The sequence below is a fragment of the Suillus paluster genome, assembly GCF_016628075.1.
Source record: "Suillus paluster strain FC165 chromosome Unknown EDB91scaffold_79, whole genome shotgun sequence".
Classification (NCBI taxonomy): Eukaryota; Fungi; Basidiomycota; class Agaricomycetes; order Boletales; family Suillaceae; genus Suillus; species Suillus paluster.
In genome coordinates this window covers 166,624-183,051 of record NW_024537639.1, presented here as the reverse complement: position 1 = coordinate 183,051, position 16,428 = coordinate 166,624, and the positions used below count along the sequence as shown (strand labels likewise).

Sequence of the window (16,428 nt, the reverse complement as noted above, 5' to 3'; positions counted from 1 at the left end):
TTCCAGAACGAAGGCTGAACGGAAGGTTTCATCTTTATCAATTTCATCAGGATTCAGGTACAGGAACACATATTGTCGAAGGAAGAGGGTTGAGAGCTCCTTTGCTGAGGTATCTCTGTTTGAGGTGCAAAAGCAACGACGATGGCAAACATAGTAGATCCGAAATTGCTGCGCCATTCACTGACACGTTGGGTGACCTAAAAACATGAAATGAATTATATTATTCAATAAAACAAAACACAGACTTACAACACTGAAAACTGAACCAGACATCACAACCTGGTACTTGATGCTTGGATAGACAACCTTGAATATTTCACGGCATGCATGAAGAAGGTTCTTGTCAGGGATCGTCCAAGGCTCTTCTTGCGCACCCAGCCAGAGAAAAATAGTCGGTACAAAAACGCGACCCCACTTGGTGTCTTTGTGGCAAGCAGGAGGAAGGTCAGTGTTCAAATATGTTGAGCGTGCCTTCAACACAGATTCCACCCAGCTGCTGTCGCTCTTTAGCACCATGGTTGCTGTCTGCTCCTTCTTGGCTTTTACTTTCTTCGAAGGGGGGGCCTTGCTAGATGTGGTAGCGACCGATGTCTACCTCAAAATTAGCGGTGAAAACATGAGACAGGGGGGAAATACCGAAGTTGTGGTGCATGGAGCTTTTTCTACCTTCACTTTGGCTTTGACTGGCTGCTTTGTGACCACTGCCTCAATTCATCAACATCCATAATCTCTGAGTCCTCGTCACTGTCAAGTGCTTCAATAACGTCCACTGGCGACATCAAGTCATCACTACAATCAGAGAATTCAAGGACATCATCATGGAGAGTCTTCCTCTTGGTCCCAGAGGCGGCTCTATCTTGCCTTTGAGCTAGAGGCGGCAGCACCAGGTCAGGATCCATTTCCTCTGTAAGTGCAACAACAGACTTGGAAGACGTCAGTACAAGGAGTGTGTTCAACCACTGACACACCTTCATGGGTACTTTCCCTTTTGTAGCTAGCACAACCTCATGCTCACTTGAGTCATCAAGGTCCTCATCTCCGAATGCTCCAACTAGGGCCGAGTCATCCTCACAAACAGCTGGAAGCTTAGTAGATGGCTGATTCAGGTGAGAATTAAAGAAGTGGTGGCACTTGACGCAGATTTTTGAGACCTTGATAAAATGGTGGAAGGTGGAGGCTGGGCACTTGCGAATGAATCAGACTGAGAAGCAGTTGAGCTGGCCAGCTTCTGTGGAATGGTTGTCCTCCAGTTCTGGATACGGCCACCCAGACTTGACTTTGCTCTTGTTTTCCATGAATTGACAAAGAATAGTGTAGATTCAGTGAGCATCAACATTGTGGTTTGAGATTAAAGTGCAACTCACGGTACTAAAGAGTTGCCTTTCTTGTTCGTCTGTGCACATGCTTGATCATCATCAATGACCCCTGATTCCAACATCGTTTTCTTGCGAGCATTGTCAATGGCAGCCTTCAGTGATCGGTATGGTGTGGTTTTCTGTCCTTTCCTCCTTTTCTGAATATCTAAAGTGTCTTCTGAGTCATTGTCGTCGCTAGGCAGGAAGTCTTCATCAATATCCTCTCTGAGGACTGCCGCTTTGCTGCTAATTCCAGCAGCACCAGTGTTACCACTGTCTATATCAGGTCCGCCTTCCTTGCTCGCAACACCTTGACCCTTTTTCTTACCAGCAGGTCGAGGATGGGGCTTGACAGCCTTTGGCTTGTTCATCTGCGCCTGGGTCTGGGCTACTTCCATATCCATCTCCAATGCTGCAAGCCAGGTAAGCCCTGCCACTGCTTCGGCTTCCTTGGCTTCCTGAGCTTCCTGTAAGTGCCTATCATCTGCTGCCTTTGCTGCCTTCATCCGGTGTTTTGGCTGTGCATCAAGCACTATCTGACCAGGGTGAGTGCTGGCATTTTTAGCGCGAGTAACACGCTTCGTAGACTGAGGCATGAAAGGAAACAGTGATTCCGAGCAGCAGAGATGTTTTTTGGTTGAAGAGTGAAGTTTACCACACCAGTGGAAATGAATGTGTAAGTCGGTTCAACGCTGTGCCAAATAAAGAATTGAATGTAATTACTAAGGTTCAAGGTGTACCAGTTGATCGCAGACCACAATGTGGCGGAGGGCATCACACTGGTCATTAGCCCTTGTTCTCTTCATTTTTCTGCTGGTTATCTACATGTCAGAAAATGATCACACGCAAATTCCTCGGCGACAGTTCAATGCTTTCCAAGTCCCTTGTAGAAATGTGGGATGCAAGCGGTACTTCAAGACTACCGCTGGACGTACCAAGCACATCCTTTCTGCCCATCCCATCGTGTCTTCCCCACCTCCAGAGGACCACGATAATGGTCTGGCAGACGTAGAGCCTGGTATATTCCAGGACGCTCCTGATGATGCCAATTTCGCGGGCTATTTGGGTCCTGCTGCTGAGGAACCAAGATCCTCCCCTCTACCTGACGTACATGCGGAGTTTTTTGGGCCCAGAGATTCACTCTATTGAAATCACCATACCCTTTTGGACGGTGAGTTTGTTTGACTTGTTATTCATCATTCCAGTAGTAGTCTGACCAGCAAGAAGGTCGCCCATGTGACGAGCATGGAAATTTTCTTCCTGACGGCACACCCCCTCCGCCTGCTGAGCCCAGGTCATGCAATGACTGGACCCCATTCAGAAACCGTGTCGAATTCAAAACAGCCGAGTTTCTCTACATTCAAAACCAGATGTCAGCTAATCAGGCTGACTGTTGTGGGGAATTCCCCCACTGTAGGTGTAAAACCCTGTCCTTTCTGCATCGTCTCACATCAGTTCCGTGTATTCCGCACGTTCCGCGTTTCCCACGCATCGTCCGATGGGTTCCGCATTCCCAAGCATCCTTCGAAACCCGCCCACACTATCCAATATTCCCGCGCATCATTGGACAACCTTCGCATGTCCTGTCCCCATCCTTCCAGGTCCATTGGTACGCTGTATCTCTCTTCCCGTTGTTCCTAACGTTATCTGGATCAAATTGACACATGCCCTTATGGCATGGACCCCTATTCCGGAGTATTGCGCCCTTGTGCACTGCCTGCCTTCACTTCCGCTTCCTGAGAACTTACTACCTGTACCTCAGTGTTCCTTGAAAATAATCTTCCCTTTAAGTAGTGGTACTCAGGGCTAGGGTGTTTTTTATCGAATCCCATCTTTTACCTTCCCACTTTTTTCTTCACCTTACTAGAGGACCACTTTGACTTATGCCCACTATCAATCTAACCTTGTGATATACTTCCCTCAACTTGACCTGTGAGTTCCGACGAATCAGTACGTTCCGCGCTTTATCCGTTCGAGTTCCATTTCATTCCATTCCATTCCGTTTGAGTTCCACTTGGGTTCCGCTTGTTCCACTTGAGTTCCACTAGTTCCGCTTGTTCCGCATTTTTGCGGATCCTCATCCTACTTGTGGTAGGGTTGAATAGGGTAGCTTAGACAGAGATTAGCACTCCCCAGTAGCAATCCCCTTTAGGGTCGAACATGCTTGTTCTCAAGTGAGGCAGCAGGCAGCAAAGACCCAACTTTGTAGTAGATCGATTTCTCTCCGCTGCACTTGTTGTACCCACACCATCTGTTAAACCTTTGGGCAACTACACTCCTCAAACACGGCAATTCACCACCATTTGCAGATCATCATGACCTTTACGCTACCATCGATTCAATTCCTTTGGGGGGGGTGAAAGTGGCAGGGTTTCTCATGCACAGACTACCAAAACTCTCTGTTCTTCCCTCCCCCTTCTTTTCACTGTGCTAGACTACCAGAATTCTCCATTTTTACCCCTTCATCTTCCGCATTGAACATTTATTCAAGACTATCTAACTTCGCCTATTACAGGACATCATTACCAGAGACCCAGGGACACTTGGCTCAATGTTTGTGCCCATCATCCTTGGCAGCAATAAAACGACGGTTTCAGTTGCCACCGGAAATAATGAATATTATCCACTCTATTTATCCATAGGAAATGTACACAACAATGTTCGACGTGCGCATCGAGATGCAGTAGCTATCATTGGGTTCCTTGCAATGCCCAAAAGTAAGGGTTTTATATCTGATCTATCGCGATGTGCTAACACACAGTTCAACTATCTAGCAACGAAGGAGTATGCTGAAGATCCGAAGTTTTGTGCATTCAGACGCCAGTTGTTTCATTCATCGCTCTCCCACATACTCGAAACCCTTAGGCCAGGGATGACAAAGCCAGAAGTTGCGAAGTTCGGAGATGGGCATTTTCGGCGGGTGATTTATGGCTTGGGGCCTTACATAGCGGATTACGAGGAGCAAGTGCTCCTTGTGTGTATAGTGAGTCACTGGTGTCCGAGGTAAGTTTCATTTTGCTGTCATTTTCAGGCACCGGGACTAAGTTGATTCTAGATGCTGTGCACATCGTAAAGACCTTGACTGCAGATGCACTCCTTCGATGCTGTGACCACACTGAAGCCCTCGTCAGACACTGGCACGTATACACAGCTCTGGTTTGAGTTTGGAATAATCAGCAATCTCGTTGTAAGTCTTTCGTTTCCACCTGTTGGGCGGGCTTCACTAACTTTCACATACTTTAGCCATTCACGAACGACTTCCCACGAGCCTGACATTTACCACCTGATTGCCCCCGACCTTTTGCATCAAGTTATTAAGGGCACCTTCAAGGACCATCTCGTGGCCTGGGTAGAGTTATATATCATGAAGACGCATGGAAAACGTAACGGCCTCCGCATCTTAGATGACATTGACCACAGGTGGGTCATTTACATTTCGCTTCTGGTGCTGTGCCGCTGCACTCAAATCAGACTCCTTGACTAACTTCCCTCTCACTTAAGAATAGCGGCTGTTGCCTCATTTGCAGGCCTGCGCCACTTCCTGCCAGGGCGGGGCTTCAAGCAGTGGACAGGGGACAACTCGAAAGCCCTCATGAAGGTAAAAAAATACTTTTTTTGAATTCATTTCACTGAGACATTGTTTTTACTCAGGTTTACTTGGCCGCAATCGAGGGCCATGTACTGCAGGATATTGTTCATGTGTTCCGCGCATTTCTAGAATTTTGCTACCTCATACACCAAAATACCATCACCAAGAGCACTCTGGAGGAGATTGAAGATGCCCTCTCCCATTATCATCACTACCACACAATTTTTACAGAGTCTGGCACAATTCCCACCTTCTCATTACCACGCTAACATTCCCTTGTCCACTATGCCTATCTTATTCGGCAATTCGGTGCTCCCAACGGACTCTGCTCGTCTATCACCGAGAGCAAACATATTAAGGCCATCAAAGAGCCATGGAGGCGTTCAAGCAAATACAAAGCGCTTGGTCAAATGTTAGTTACTAATCAGCGTCTTGATAAGCTGGCTGCTGCGCGTGTTGACTTCGCCAATCGTGGGATGTTGGACAATACTTGTCTTGCAGCAGAACTCAAAGCTCTCAGTAAGTTTTAAAATCAATTACTATTATTGTCCGTGCCGCTAATTGACAATGACAGGCCTTGCAGACACAGATAGCAACAACAACCCCAATGTCCAAGTCCATCCCTTGCCCGGTAGTGTTGCCGATGAGGCGCCGGTAGCAGTAGACCATGGACTAACCATTTTACAAGTGCACACACAGCTAGCGCAGACAGTTCGTGAGTAGCATTTACACACATCTATCTTCCTGAGTGTGTTCTAGTACTAAAGCTTTGTGTGATGCAGAAAGAAAACGTGCTCGTGATGTATTGGCGCTAGCCAAAGAATTGGAACTTCCCCATTTTCCTGATTTGATTTGCCGGTTTCTTTTTGAGCAGATGCGCAGGCCAGACAATGACCAAGATCCAGCGGAAATTCCCCTCGCTGGCTGTCCTAGGTTCGCAGGGAAAATCTCCATCTTTAACTCTGCATCTTCAAGGTTCTACACACCAAGTGACATTAGTGGAATTGGAGGCATGCGAGTCACACATATCCATGCGTGCCCTTTGTGGCGGAACGAAGCTCCACGCAACGACTGCATTTTCGTCAACACGGGATCCAGTACAGAAGGCATCCGAGGACTTGAAGTCGCAAGGGTCCGTGCCTTCTTTTCATTCAAATATAGCGGTGAAATTTTTCCATGTGCCATTGTGTGCTGGTTTGACGTCATTGGAGACTCGCCTGATGAAGATACTGGGATGTGGATGGTTCGTCCAGCGTACAGTGCTAACCGCGCACCTTTACATAGTATCATACACGTGGACACAATCTACCGTGCTGCTCACCTCATCCCCATCTACGGCAGGTGTTTTCTTCCTCCAAACGTCAATCTACATGTTTCTTATGACTCTTTTTGGGCTTACTATGTCAACAAATTTGTTGACCATCATGCATTTGAAATTGCTTCATAATCTGTTCGAGTTATACCACCTACTGCATGTTAATTACCATTTGTATGACTTGAATCTGATTTTTTGGCTTTTCTGTCTTTTTTGCGTTTTGACACTTTGCGCAACTCAAGGACAATTTGATTTTTATGACTTGTGGTGTCTTTCAGTCACATTGCAAACTTCATTCAAATTACAACTGCGATTAACTGTGATTAAGAGGCACAAAGCCAAAAAAGAAATATGTGATTTTGCTGATGCATGAAGCTGGGGGACTCCACTTGCCCTAAACATGAGACCACCTACCTAAGCGTAGATTGATTCATCGTGGTTTAACTTGTTTAACCGAGTTGAATCGATTCGCGACACCGGTCAAATCCTACTTCCTGACTCAGCCTCAGCGGCTTAAAACACATACGAGGCCCCTCTATTGATGGTTTAAGTAGCAAGGGGACAAAAAACACACTTGGATGAACCAGTGCATGTTGACGAAAGAAGCCCCTTTTCCAGAGGATAGGAGTAGAGCAGGATCTGTTAAGCCAGGAGAACCTGCTTGCAAATGATCCAAGCTTGATTATTCATCTATCAATGCTGCGGTTAAGTGCAGGAATTACCAACCACTCTCACCTAACCTTGAATGAACCAACAAGATCCTCAGAAATTGGTCACAAGACCCAAAGGAGGTACAGCAATACCTCATGTATCACAAGTTCGGACCTGAATTCTATAAGAGCAGATAGACAGAAATTGTCATGGGCAAGTGTATCAACCTCGATGTCATCCACACCATCATTACCTCTTCTCGCATGGTTGACAAGCAAACCGAAATCCTCAGAGGAATGGAAATCAAGTATGGAGTTTCAGAGGCAGCATCCAAGAAGATTGCCACTGACTCTGACTGGTATGCAGCGTGGAACAAAGCAGCTGATGCCATCAAGTTTGCCTTCCCTCACTGAGAGGCTGAGCTCAATGGATACTTTGCCTTTATCTCCAAGTACTTCTCACAAGCTAATGCATCAGCCCATGGAAGAATTATTTGCTTCAATAAAGCCATTAGAAACAGAGTCGGATCTTCATGCAGACTTGAGCTCACCGACTTCTGCAAGTTTGAAGACCTTATTTTCTTGCATTTCAATACAGATGGCAGACAGCAAAATGATCCCACAGATCCAAAGTCCAGGTCTGGAAGCTTGTCCAATGGCAATGCTTCTAACAAATGTGACCCATGTTGCAAGTGGAACTCTGGTGAGTGTACGAGCCCCTTCAGTGAATTCACCCATCTCAGATGGGCAGCCAGGTGTGACAATGTACCAACAGAGACAAACCATCTGGTGTGGGCCAGGGGCAATAATTGTACCATGATAGACAAGTGGGCTGAGGGTGTGGTGTATCCAAGGCAAACAGATGGGCCAGGGGTATATAGTATACATAGTAGTATAGCAATGTACTATATAGGTAATTATGAATGGTGGTGAATCCAGTGTGTGATAGTGAGTGGGCAGGTAAATAAGGTGCAATGGAGACAAGGGGGCCGGGGAATAGGGTGCAATGGAGACAAGTGGGCTGGTAGATGAGGTGCAATGGAGATGAGTGGGCCGGTAAATAAGGTGCAATGGAGACGAGTGGGCTGGTAGATGAGATGCAATGGAGATGAGTGGGCTGGCGGTATGGGGTGCAATGGAGATGTATGGGCTGGTAAATGAAATGAAATTGAGATGGGTGGGCTGGAAGATGAGATGCAATGTAGATGAGTGGGCTGGCGGTATGGGGTGCAATGGAGATGTATGGGCTGGTAAATGAAATGAAATTGAGATGGGTGGGCTGGCATTGTGGGGTGCAATGGAGACGAGTGGGCTGGTAAACAAGGTGAAATTGAGCTGGGTGGGCCAGGGTTATGGGGTGCAGTGGAGATGGGTGGGCCAGTAAACCACATGAAATCAAGACAGGTGGGCCGGGGCTATGGGGTGCAATGCAGATGGGTGGGCTGGTGTTATGGGGTGCAATGGAGACAAGTGGGCTGGAAGATGAGATGCAATGTAGATGAGGGTGCTGGGGAATAGGGTGCAATGGAGACGAATGGGCCAGTAAACCAGGTGCAATGGAGGTGGGTGGGCTGGTACTATTGGGTGCAATGGAGACCGGTGTGTGTGTGCAAAAACCATATTTGATGCATCCATACAGTAACTGGCATATCCATGATAGAACAACCGGGGGATCCATTGTATAGCAAAACAAGATCTACTGGAAATATATCTTTGAATGACATCACTTGTCTAAATATCTACAGTCTGTTGACCCAGAGTCCTCAAATCTATTCTATATCAACTGGGTCGCTGAATTTCACATTGCTATATTTTGCATAATCTGTACTCGGAGTCCCAACAAAGTTATGAATGTTGTCTCGCATGTACCATGCAGGGACAATCTGGTTGCCTTCTTTGACATTCATGTAATGTCTCACCAGGTGACATGATGAAGCCAACATTGAGCCAGAGTTGTATAGAAACTTGATTCCAAGGTTCATAAAATCCATGATCACCAGCTGATAAACACCGCTGGTCGTCATGATATCAAATGCCGCCAGTTGGCACTTTGGGTCTCTATGAGGCGGTGTCCAGTGATTGCATATGACCGACACAACATTGAATATGGATGTCCAGCATTGTAGAAGATGATACATCTCATGCAAATGATATCAGGTCGCCCATTCACCCAGCCTGACTTGGGTTTCTATTCCAGCCCAATAAAGATCAGGGTGCATGACTCGAAGTGTGTTAAGGCTGTGCTCAAGGGAAAGATTACTTAAAGGGCTTTGGCTTCAGCTTGTGTGCTGTGCCCCTTACCCAAGTACATGCCCTTTAATTTCTGAAAGGCAGAGGGGAAGTCCGACAGAAGTCCAGGAAGTCCACAGGTCAGACGTAGGGGGGAGTTCGGCAGAACTCCGGAAGGCTAGGAATGAACAGAGTAAGGCTACTGTGGACAAGTCTGGAGTAGAAGCAAAACAGAGTTAGACTACCCTAAGGTAGAGCTGGAGATTTAGTCCTAAGGTTTACCCCTAAGACTCAGAGTTGGACAAGAGATGAGACTCAAGTCCAGAGAAGCAGGAATGAGCAGAACTAAGATGATATTCAAACTGAGGAGTTCTGGAGTATTACAGGAGTTTATATACTGTAGGTATCATGTAAGTAAATCAGTCAGCAAAGTAAGGGCTATGTACGAAGCATGTGGAAAGTCTATTAGTAAGTGTATAACAGATCAAAGCAGTGAAGTCGGAGATGAAGTACAAACAGATGGATCAGTAAGCATAGCGGAAAGAACATAACCAGTAGCTGGAGAACAGTTATTCTAAAAGGAGATAGTTGCGAGTACGGAGATGAAGGCGGAGTGCCGAGCGGATAACAGGACGGAGAACCAGACTTTAGTGGGGGAGATCCGGGATTCCGGATCCAGAGGTATGGGATATGACAAAGTGCAGCCGAAACTAGTGTACCAGACCTTTGAAGGGAGGTTATAATGTTCCGACTGACATCACCTTTCAGTGCAGTGGATACCTCAGGCAAAAACCCATATTCTGGGTCAAGATTTGGGAAACCATGTTTCTAGAATACTTCAAACTGGCGACTTTGATGCATATGGACTGGACATACCTCTCTTCCTTGCTGAAACCATGCAGGGGATATATTGATGCAACCAGGCGTAATCTTCCCATCCAGACTTGGATGAAAGTTGGACTGATGGGTCCTTCATTCAACAGTCCTACCAGTTGTTATGCTGTGCTTTAATAAATCACTCATGGAATGCATTGCACCATGCATATCTTGCTGTTATGTATGTCTGGCTGAGCTAAAATGAGAAATGAAGATCAAAGGAAGACCGACCATCATCATAGCAGTCATTGCTCCAGGCAAATACCAGACAATCATTCTACCTTCAGAATCGATGATGATGGCTGGTGTTGTCAAGAAATGCTCCTCTTCAGGGGGGAATCTGTCGAAGAGGGTCTGCTCTTGTTTTGCACTTCGACCAGATTCATCTTTGTCCAGGGCATCATTGTATCTAACCATGTCTATTTTGAGATGAACTGTATGGTGGTTAGTTGACCAGAATTGGGCGATGAACCAGTATACCTACTGGCATTGGAGTATGCAGTGGCCATCACATTGGCGAGATGCTCTAATGCAATGCAAGTGTCGATATCCAAGAGTCCAAGGTTCATGTTTTTTACTGGTCATTGATGAATTGTGGACATGAAAATCTCGTGAACCAATTTACTGGAAAGGTAGGTCTGATACAAAGCCCAGTCTAGTGGGATTGCAACCATGTCTGGAAAAACAAATGAGTGATAGCAAAACACCACTGTTGAATGATACCCAGAGAGATAGCAGTTAGAGAAAATAGCTTCACGTTCACACAGCCTGATTGCAAAGACAAAAACTGGTGCTTCTCATTTACATTGCAGTGGATCTGACAGTAACATATGACAGTATAACATATTGACCGGATGCTGGCAAATGTCAGGTTGTCCTTGACTGCACCCAGGATGCACTATGCACTGACATCTGTGTTCAACCAGTCAATGAGTGCCTGTGAGGATGCGACAGCCCTTGTGATTTCATCAATCGGCCCAACCAATCCAGCCAACCTATCACTTGAGCTTCTAAGATTCTTCATCCTTCCCTGTAACATATCCAGCAACTCTCTCCCAATTGGCATCTGGTGGCACTGCACAAGAGATGTTGAATCAGTTGTATCTGGCAGCAGATCTGGGCCCTCAAGAATATATGGGAGCAGGCCAGTCCTTACATGATTAGTGTTTTAAAGTCCAGTTGCAGGACTGCAAAAAGACTGGCAACTGGACCGGACCACAACCGGTCTTAAGCAGGACTGGTTGCAGTCTTTTCCAGTTGCTGTTAAGGTCATGCTCAAGGGGGAGGTAACTCAAAGGGCTTCGGCTTCAGCTCGTGCGCTGCGCCCCTTACCTGAGTATGTGCCCTTAATTTCCAAGGGGCAGAAGGGAAGTCCGATAGAAGTCCAGGAAGTCCGCAGGTCAGACGTAGGGGGGAGTTCGGCAGAACTCCGGAAGGCTAGGAATGAACAGAGTAAGGCTACTGTGGACAAGTCTGGAGTAGAAGCAAAACAGAGTTAGACTACCCTAAGGTAGAGCTGGAGATTTAGTCCTAAGGTTTACCCCTAAGACTCGGAGGTGGACAAGAGATGAGACTCAAGTCCAGAGAAGCAGGAATGAGCAGAACTAAGATGATATTCAAACTGAGGAGTTCTGGAGTATTACAGGAGTTTATATACTGTAGGTATCATGTAAGTAAATCAGTCAGCAAAGTAAGGGCTATGTACGAAGCATGTGGAAAGTCTATTAGTAAGTGCATAACGGATCAAAGCAGTGAGGTTGGAAATGAAGTAAGAACAGATGGATCAGTAAGCATAGCAGAAAGGACATAACCAGTAGCTGGAGCAATAACTATTCTAAAAGGAGATAGGGGTGAGTACGGAGATGAAGGCAGAGCGCTGGGCGAAATGCACCCTCTCTGGCAGGCTAAGCAAGTTTTGACTGTCAACAGGCAGCAACACATTGATTGTAATAATAATTTTGGGGGGCGCAGTTCTTCAAAGGTCTGGATCTCATTTATGTCACTGGTGGCCTGGATTGCAATACATCGGATCCTTATTGAGGCACTAAAGACATACATGGACGATTCATTTTGAGCTTGCTTTGCAGCAGCTCTACTACCCACCATATGAATGCTCCTTCCCTTTGAAGCAAATTTGTTTGCTTCAATTGTGGGATGAAATTGGTTTGCCACACGAGCGACTGAAGCAGCTGTTTGGCTCACCACTCACCATCATAGGTTTTCATGTTGACCCTAACACTATGTCAGCAACCCTCCCTGACCACAAAAGGAAGGAACTTGTGACACATTTACAGAATTTTACTGGGAAGGGCTATCAATGGTCCCTCCGTGAATTCCAGCAGCTTGCTGGCTGGTGTGAGTGGAGTTTTAATGTGTTCCCCTTGCTCAAGCCTGGGCTGTCGGCAGTATATGAGAAAATCCACAGGAAGACACAACCACTTGCGTGACTTCATGTTAATAATGCCATCATTCATGAACTTCAATTGATGGCGGACCACATGGACCACTCACCTGTCACATAAAGCCTAACACACTGAGATAATGAATGGCTGATTGGGATGCTCAGCCAGCAATGCTTGGAAACAGTCAACATTGATAGGGCAAATGATTTTGAATAAGTCTGGTCTGCTGGTGATGGTATGAGCAGCATCACTGTCCATGAAAGCTTCTGGCACATCAGGGATGGGATCTGAATATTCCCAGGAGCAAGCAGTAGGACTGAAGCTAGCATCCAATGGTGACCAAATCAGACCGCAGCGATGTCGAGGATGCTTCAAAGGTCCCTCCAGTTTATTTGGACTTTGAGTCCTCAAGATGCTTCATTTTAATGTGGTGGCATCCACAGACATGACTGTCATGCTCGAATGAGCAGATATGTGCATATCAGCAGGAGGCTGCACTGCAGGTACACTCACCAGAGTTCCACTTGCAACATGGGTCACATTTGTTAGAAGCATTGCCATTGGACAAGCTTCCAGACCTGGACTTTGGATCTGTGGGATCATTTTGCTGTCTGCCATCTGTATTGAAATGCAAGAAAATAAGGTCTTCAAACTTGCAGAAATCGGTGAGCTCAAGTCTGCATGAAGATCCGACTCTGTTTCTAATGGCTTTATTGAAGCAAATAATTCTTCCATGGGCTGATGCATTAGCTTGTGAGAAGTACTTGGAGATAAAGGCAAAGTATCCATTGAGCTCAGCCTCTCAGTGAGGGAAGGCAAACTTGATGGCATCAGCTGCTTTGTTCCACGCTGCATACCAGTCAGAGTCAGTGGCAATCTTCTTGGATGCTGCCTCTGAAACTCCATACTTGATTTCCATTCCTCTGAGGATTTCGGTTTGCTTGTCAACCATGCGAGAAGAGGTAATGATGGTGTGGATGACATCGAGGTTGATACACTTGCCCATGACAATTTCTGTCTATCTGCTCTTATAGAATTCAGGTCCGAACTTGTGATACATGAGGTATTGCTGTACCTCCTTTGGGTCTTGTGACCAATTTCTGAGGATCTTGTTGGTTCATTCAAGGTTAGGTGAGAGTGGTTGGTAATTCCTGCACTTAACCGCAGCATTGATAGATGAACAATCAAGCTTGGATCATTTGCAAGCAGGTTCTCCTGGCTTAACAGATCCTGCTCTACTCCTATCCTCTGGAAAAGGGGCTTCTTCGTCAACATGCACTGGTTCATCCAAGTGTGTTGTTTGTCCCCTTGTTGAACTATCAGTGGCTCATGCAAGTTCTGACTCAACTTCGTCAAGCATGGCAAGGTAGGGTCCAGCGACAGTCGAAACCTATCCTAGTGTATCAAACAATTCTGCTGAAATGGCTTCCACAAGTGAGAAAATTGCCTCAAGTTTGGTGAGATGCAAGTGTTTGTAGTCAGTTGTTGGGATAAATCCAATCCATTAGAGTTGGTCTGGGATGAATTCCTCACCATTCCTGGTCCTGTAAGTGATCCTGAAGGCTGCATTTGGGATGATGAGGAGGCATTGTTTGCTTCAGCGGACATGTATAATATGAAGAATGATCAATTGAAAATTAAAGTTGTAGCTTGAAAAATGCAGATGTGCATGAGCGGACGGTGCTTTGCGAGGGCAAGTGAGCAACGATGGAAGAATCCAGACTCATCAGTTGTCAGCTACTTAAACCATCAATAGAGGGGCCTCATATGTGTTTTAAGCCACTGAGGCTGAGTCAGGAAGTAAGCTGTCCCAGCTCAACCGCCCCCTGACATAGTACGTGATGCACACATGATCTCCTATTTTCAGTTGTTTAGATGTAGCACTATACTGCTATCACCTTGCAGTAACTATGTAGGCAATGCCCTCTTATAGCCCCTACCTATCTTGCAGCCTCCAATATTAATGCCACCTCATAATTAACATACATGCCCCCCACCCTCTTCTGGTCTTCCCTGCACCTCACTCAACCTGGTGAGTCTCATGCTTCGCTTTTTTAGCCAATTTTGTTTTTACCTTGCTTTCATCCTTACAGTACACTCACATACTTCTGACTACTCTCAATGACTCCTATGTATATTATACACAATACAGTGCACAGGTGCTGCACTCTGGGTACCCTGGTAAGTTTCTCCTTCATTTTTCATGTTTTCACTTCTTTTGATATATTCATGCTCAGGGCCATGTTTTCCCTCTCCTGCCCCCATTCCTCCCTCAGAGCCCTCTCCCTGGTTGTGATGAACCTTTCCCTTGCATTTTTTACTATATAGACATGTTGTCATGCTTAAATAGAATACTTTTGACCAGGGAGCATTGTTCTGGGTCTGTGGATGCTGGTGTAGCCTCTATATACCCTTTGTGTATTTAGTATTTCTCAAAAATATATATTTCACATTATAATAGGCAGTGTGATGAAAATAATAATAGTGTAATATTCAAGCTCACTGATCCACAGTGAGCATGAACATTTTGACAAAATTGTGGAGTGACGAGGATGTTTGCATTCATTTGTTGTAAGTCATGTGATATCATGTGACATGTCGGGGGGCGGTTGAGCTACACCACCAACTGCCACTTTGGGCCATAGAGAGATAGTGCGAAAACCATTTGTAATACATGGCAACCAGGCGGATACAAGCTGGAATAGAGAGTTAGTACATAAATAAATAAATTATGCTGTAAAGCTCATAGATTAATACTTATCAAAGGTTTTTTCCCACCTGGGCAACAGATTGGTTATAGCTCAGATACGGTCTGATCCAGGGCTCTGTTAGAGACTATGCTCAGACGGAGAAGCCGAGGGGTTGGGGCTTGGCTTCAGCTCTTGCGCTACACCCTTAGCCAAGTATGTGTCCTGAATTTGGAGCGGGTCCTATGATGTCCGACAATAGGACGGGCAGACCACTTTGGTCCGCTTGGTGGGTTGGGAGGTAAGTGCTACTAGTGGTAATCTGACTAGAAGTAGAGCGGGGGAGGCGGAGGAAGTGTGTTGGGACGGAGGGGAGTAAGGGGTTTGGGTTTGGGTTTGGGTTTGGTGGGGTTGGAGAAGTAAGAGTGAATACTTAGAGCAGTGGACTCTAAGTCAGAGCGGAGGGTCAGAGGTGACGACAAGGTAAACTTGTGTCCAGAGAGAGAGCAAAGTCCTACGGAGAATTCCCACTAGTAGAGACTGCGGGAAGACAAGTAATATTAAGACTGGGGAGTAGCTAAGTACAGGATATGTTTTTATATACTTCTATGTAGGAGGCAGTGAATAGTTAGTCCTTGGTATGAGGCTATGTACCAAGCATAATTTGTAAGTAGACACAGGTGAAAAACATAAGTCAGAGCAGATATTAATATGTACATGTTGGATCAGTTAGATGAGTGGTTATGGGAAGTACCAGGTGATCTGGGAAGTAAGTACTATATATGTGTCAATGGAGAAAGTATATACCTAAAAGGGGAAAGGGTTCCAGTGGAGTGGAAATGATGCAGAGGGTAACCGACAAGTTGGTCAAGCAGAACCATAGGAGCCGATGTGGGAGCCGAATGGGTTGGGCGGAGGGCGGACGGAGTGGAGGTGGCTGGAAAGCAGGGAAAGTGTGAGGCCGGGCAGAGCAGATATTAATATTGTCGGAGTGGTCGGATCAGGTATATGACAGGCTTGTCCATAGGTCTAAGTATCAAACCTATGGTATACCTGTGAAAAAGCTCATGTGGACATTCTGTCCCAGAATTCTATAATGGACTTGAGACTTGCTAGCTTTTAGCATTTGTATTCTACACAAAATACACTCAGTTCTGTTTACCTAAGCACAGTGGAGGCAAATACATCATATAGAACTTGAATTTCACAAGAACTGCTTTGTGCAAAGTACATGTTACACTACAATAATTGCTAGACAGTAGAGGACTTGGTGCAAAGACTTAGCAAAATTTGCAATGAGATGACCCACTGGTTGTCATATATAA

At 45.8% G+C, this 16,428-nt stretch overlaps 4 protein-coding genes across 4 annotated transcripts; 2 read left to right on the top strand and 2 right to left on the bottom strand.

The window, feature by feature from the left end:
* Positions 1–53: 53 nt before the first annotated feature.
* On the bottom strand, positions 54–1,951 carry EDB91DRAFT_1253147 (uncharacterized protein; the record flags this gene model as incomplete). Its single annotated transcript, XM_041323608.1, has 7 exons — positions 54–197; positions 250–591; positions 637–701; positions 746–923; positions 969–1,078; positions 1,132–1,283; positions 1,365–1,951. 7 exons carry the CDS (start codon positions 1,949–1,951, stop codon positions 54–56), a joined length of 1,578 nt encoding a protein of 525 aa, XP_041172568.1.
* A 163-nt stretch (positions 1,952–2,114) lies between these two features.
* On the top strand, positions 2,115–6,391 carry EDB91DRAFT_1239268 (uncharacterized protein; the record flags this gene model as incomplete). The annotated part of the gene is made up of 10 exons (XM_041321835.1): positions 2,115–2,462; positions 2,576–2,747; positions 3,665–3,756; positions 3,871–4,072; positions 4,130–4,358; positions 4,599–4,775; positions 4,857–4,953; positions 5,007–5,176; positions 5,291–5,463; positions 5,694–6,391. 10 exons carry the CDS (start codon positions 2,115–2,117, stop codon positions 6,389–6,391), a joined length of 2,358 nt encoding a protein of 785 aa, XP_041172567.1.
* A 6,148-nt stretch (positions 6,392–12,539) lies between these two features.
* On the bottom strand, positions 12,540–12,782 carry EDB91DRAFT_1060112 (uncharacterized protein; the record flags this gene model as incomplete). The annotated part of the gene is made up of 1 exon (XM_041314314.1): positions 12,540–12,782. A coding segment is annotated over one exon (243 nt), but the record flags the coding sequence as incomplete, so codon positions are not given.
* Positions 12,783–13,689: 907 nt separating this feature from the next.
* Positions 13,690–14,886, top strand: EDB91DRAFT_1085836 (uncharacterized protein; the record flags this gene model as incomplete). Its single annotated transcript, XM_041315949.1, has 9 exons — positions 13,690–13,707; positions 13,740–13,873; positions 13,899–13,962; positions 14,080–14,113; positions 14,196–14,250; positions 14,284–14,328; positions 14,576–14,597; positions 14,767–14,796; positions 14,878–14,886. 9 exons carry the CDS (start codon positions 13,690–13,692, stop codon positions 14,884–14,886), a joined length of 411 nt encoding a protein of 136 aa, XP_041172565.1.
* Positions 14,887–16,428: the final 1,542 nt, after the last annotated feature.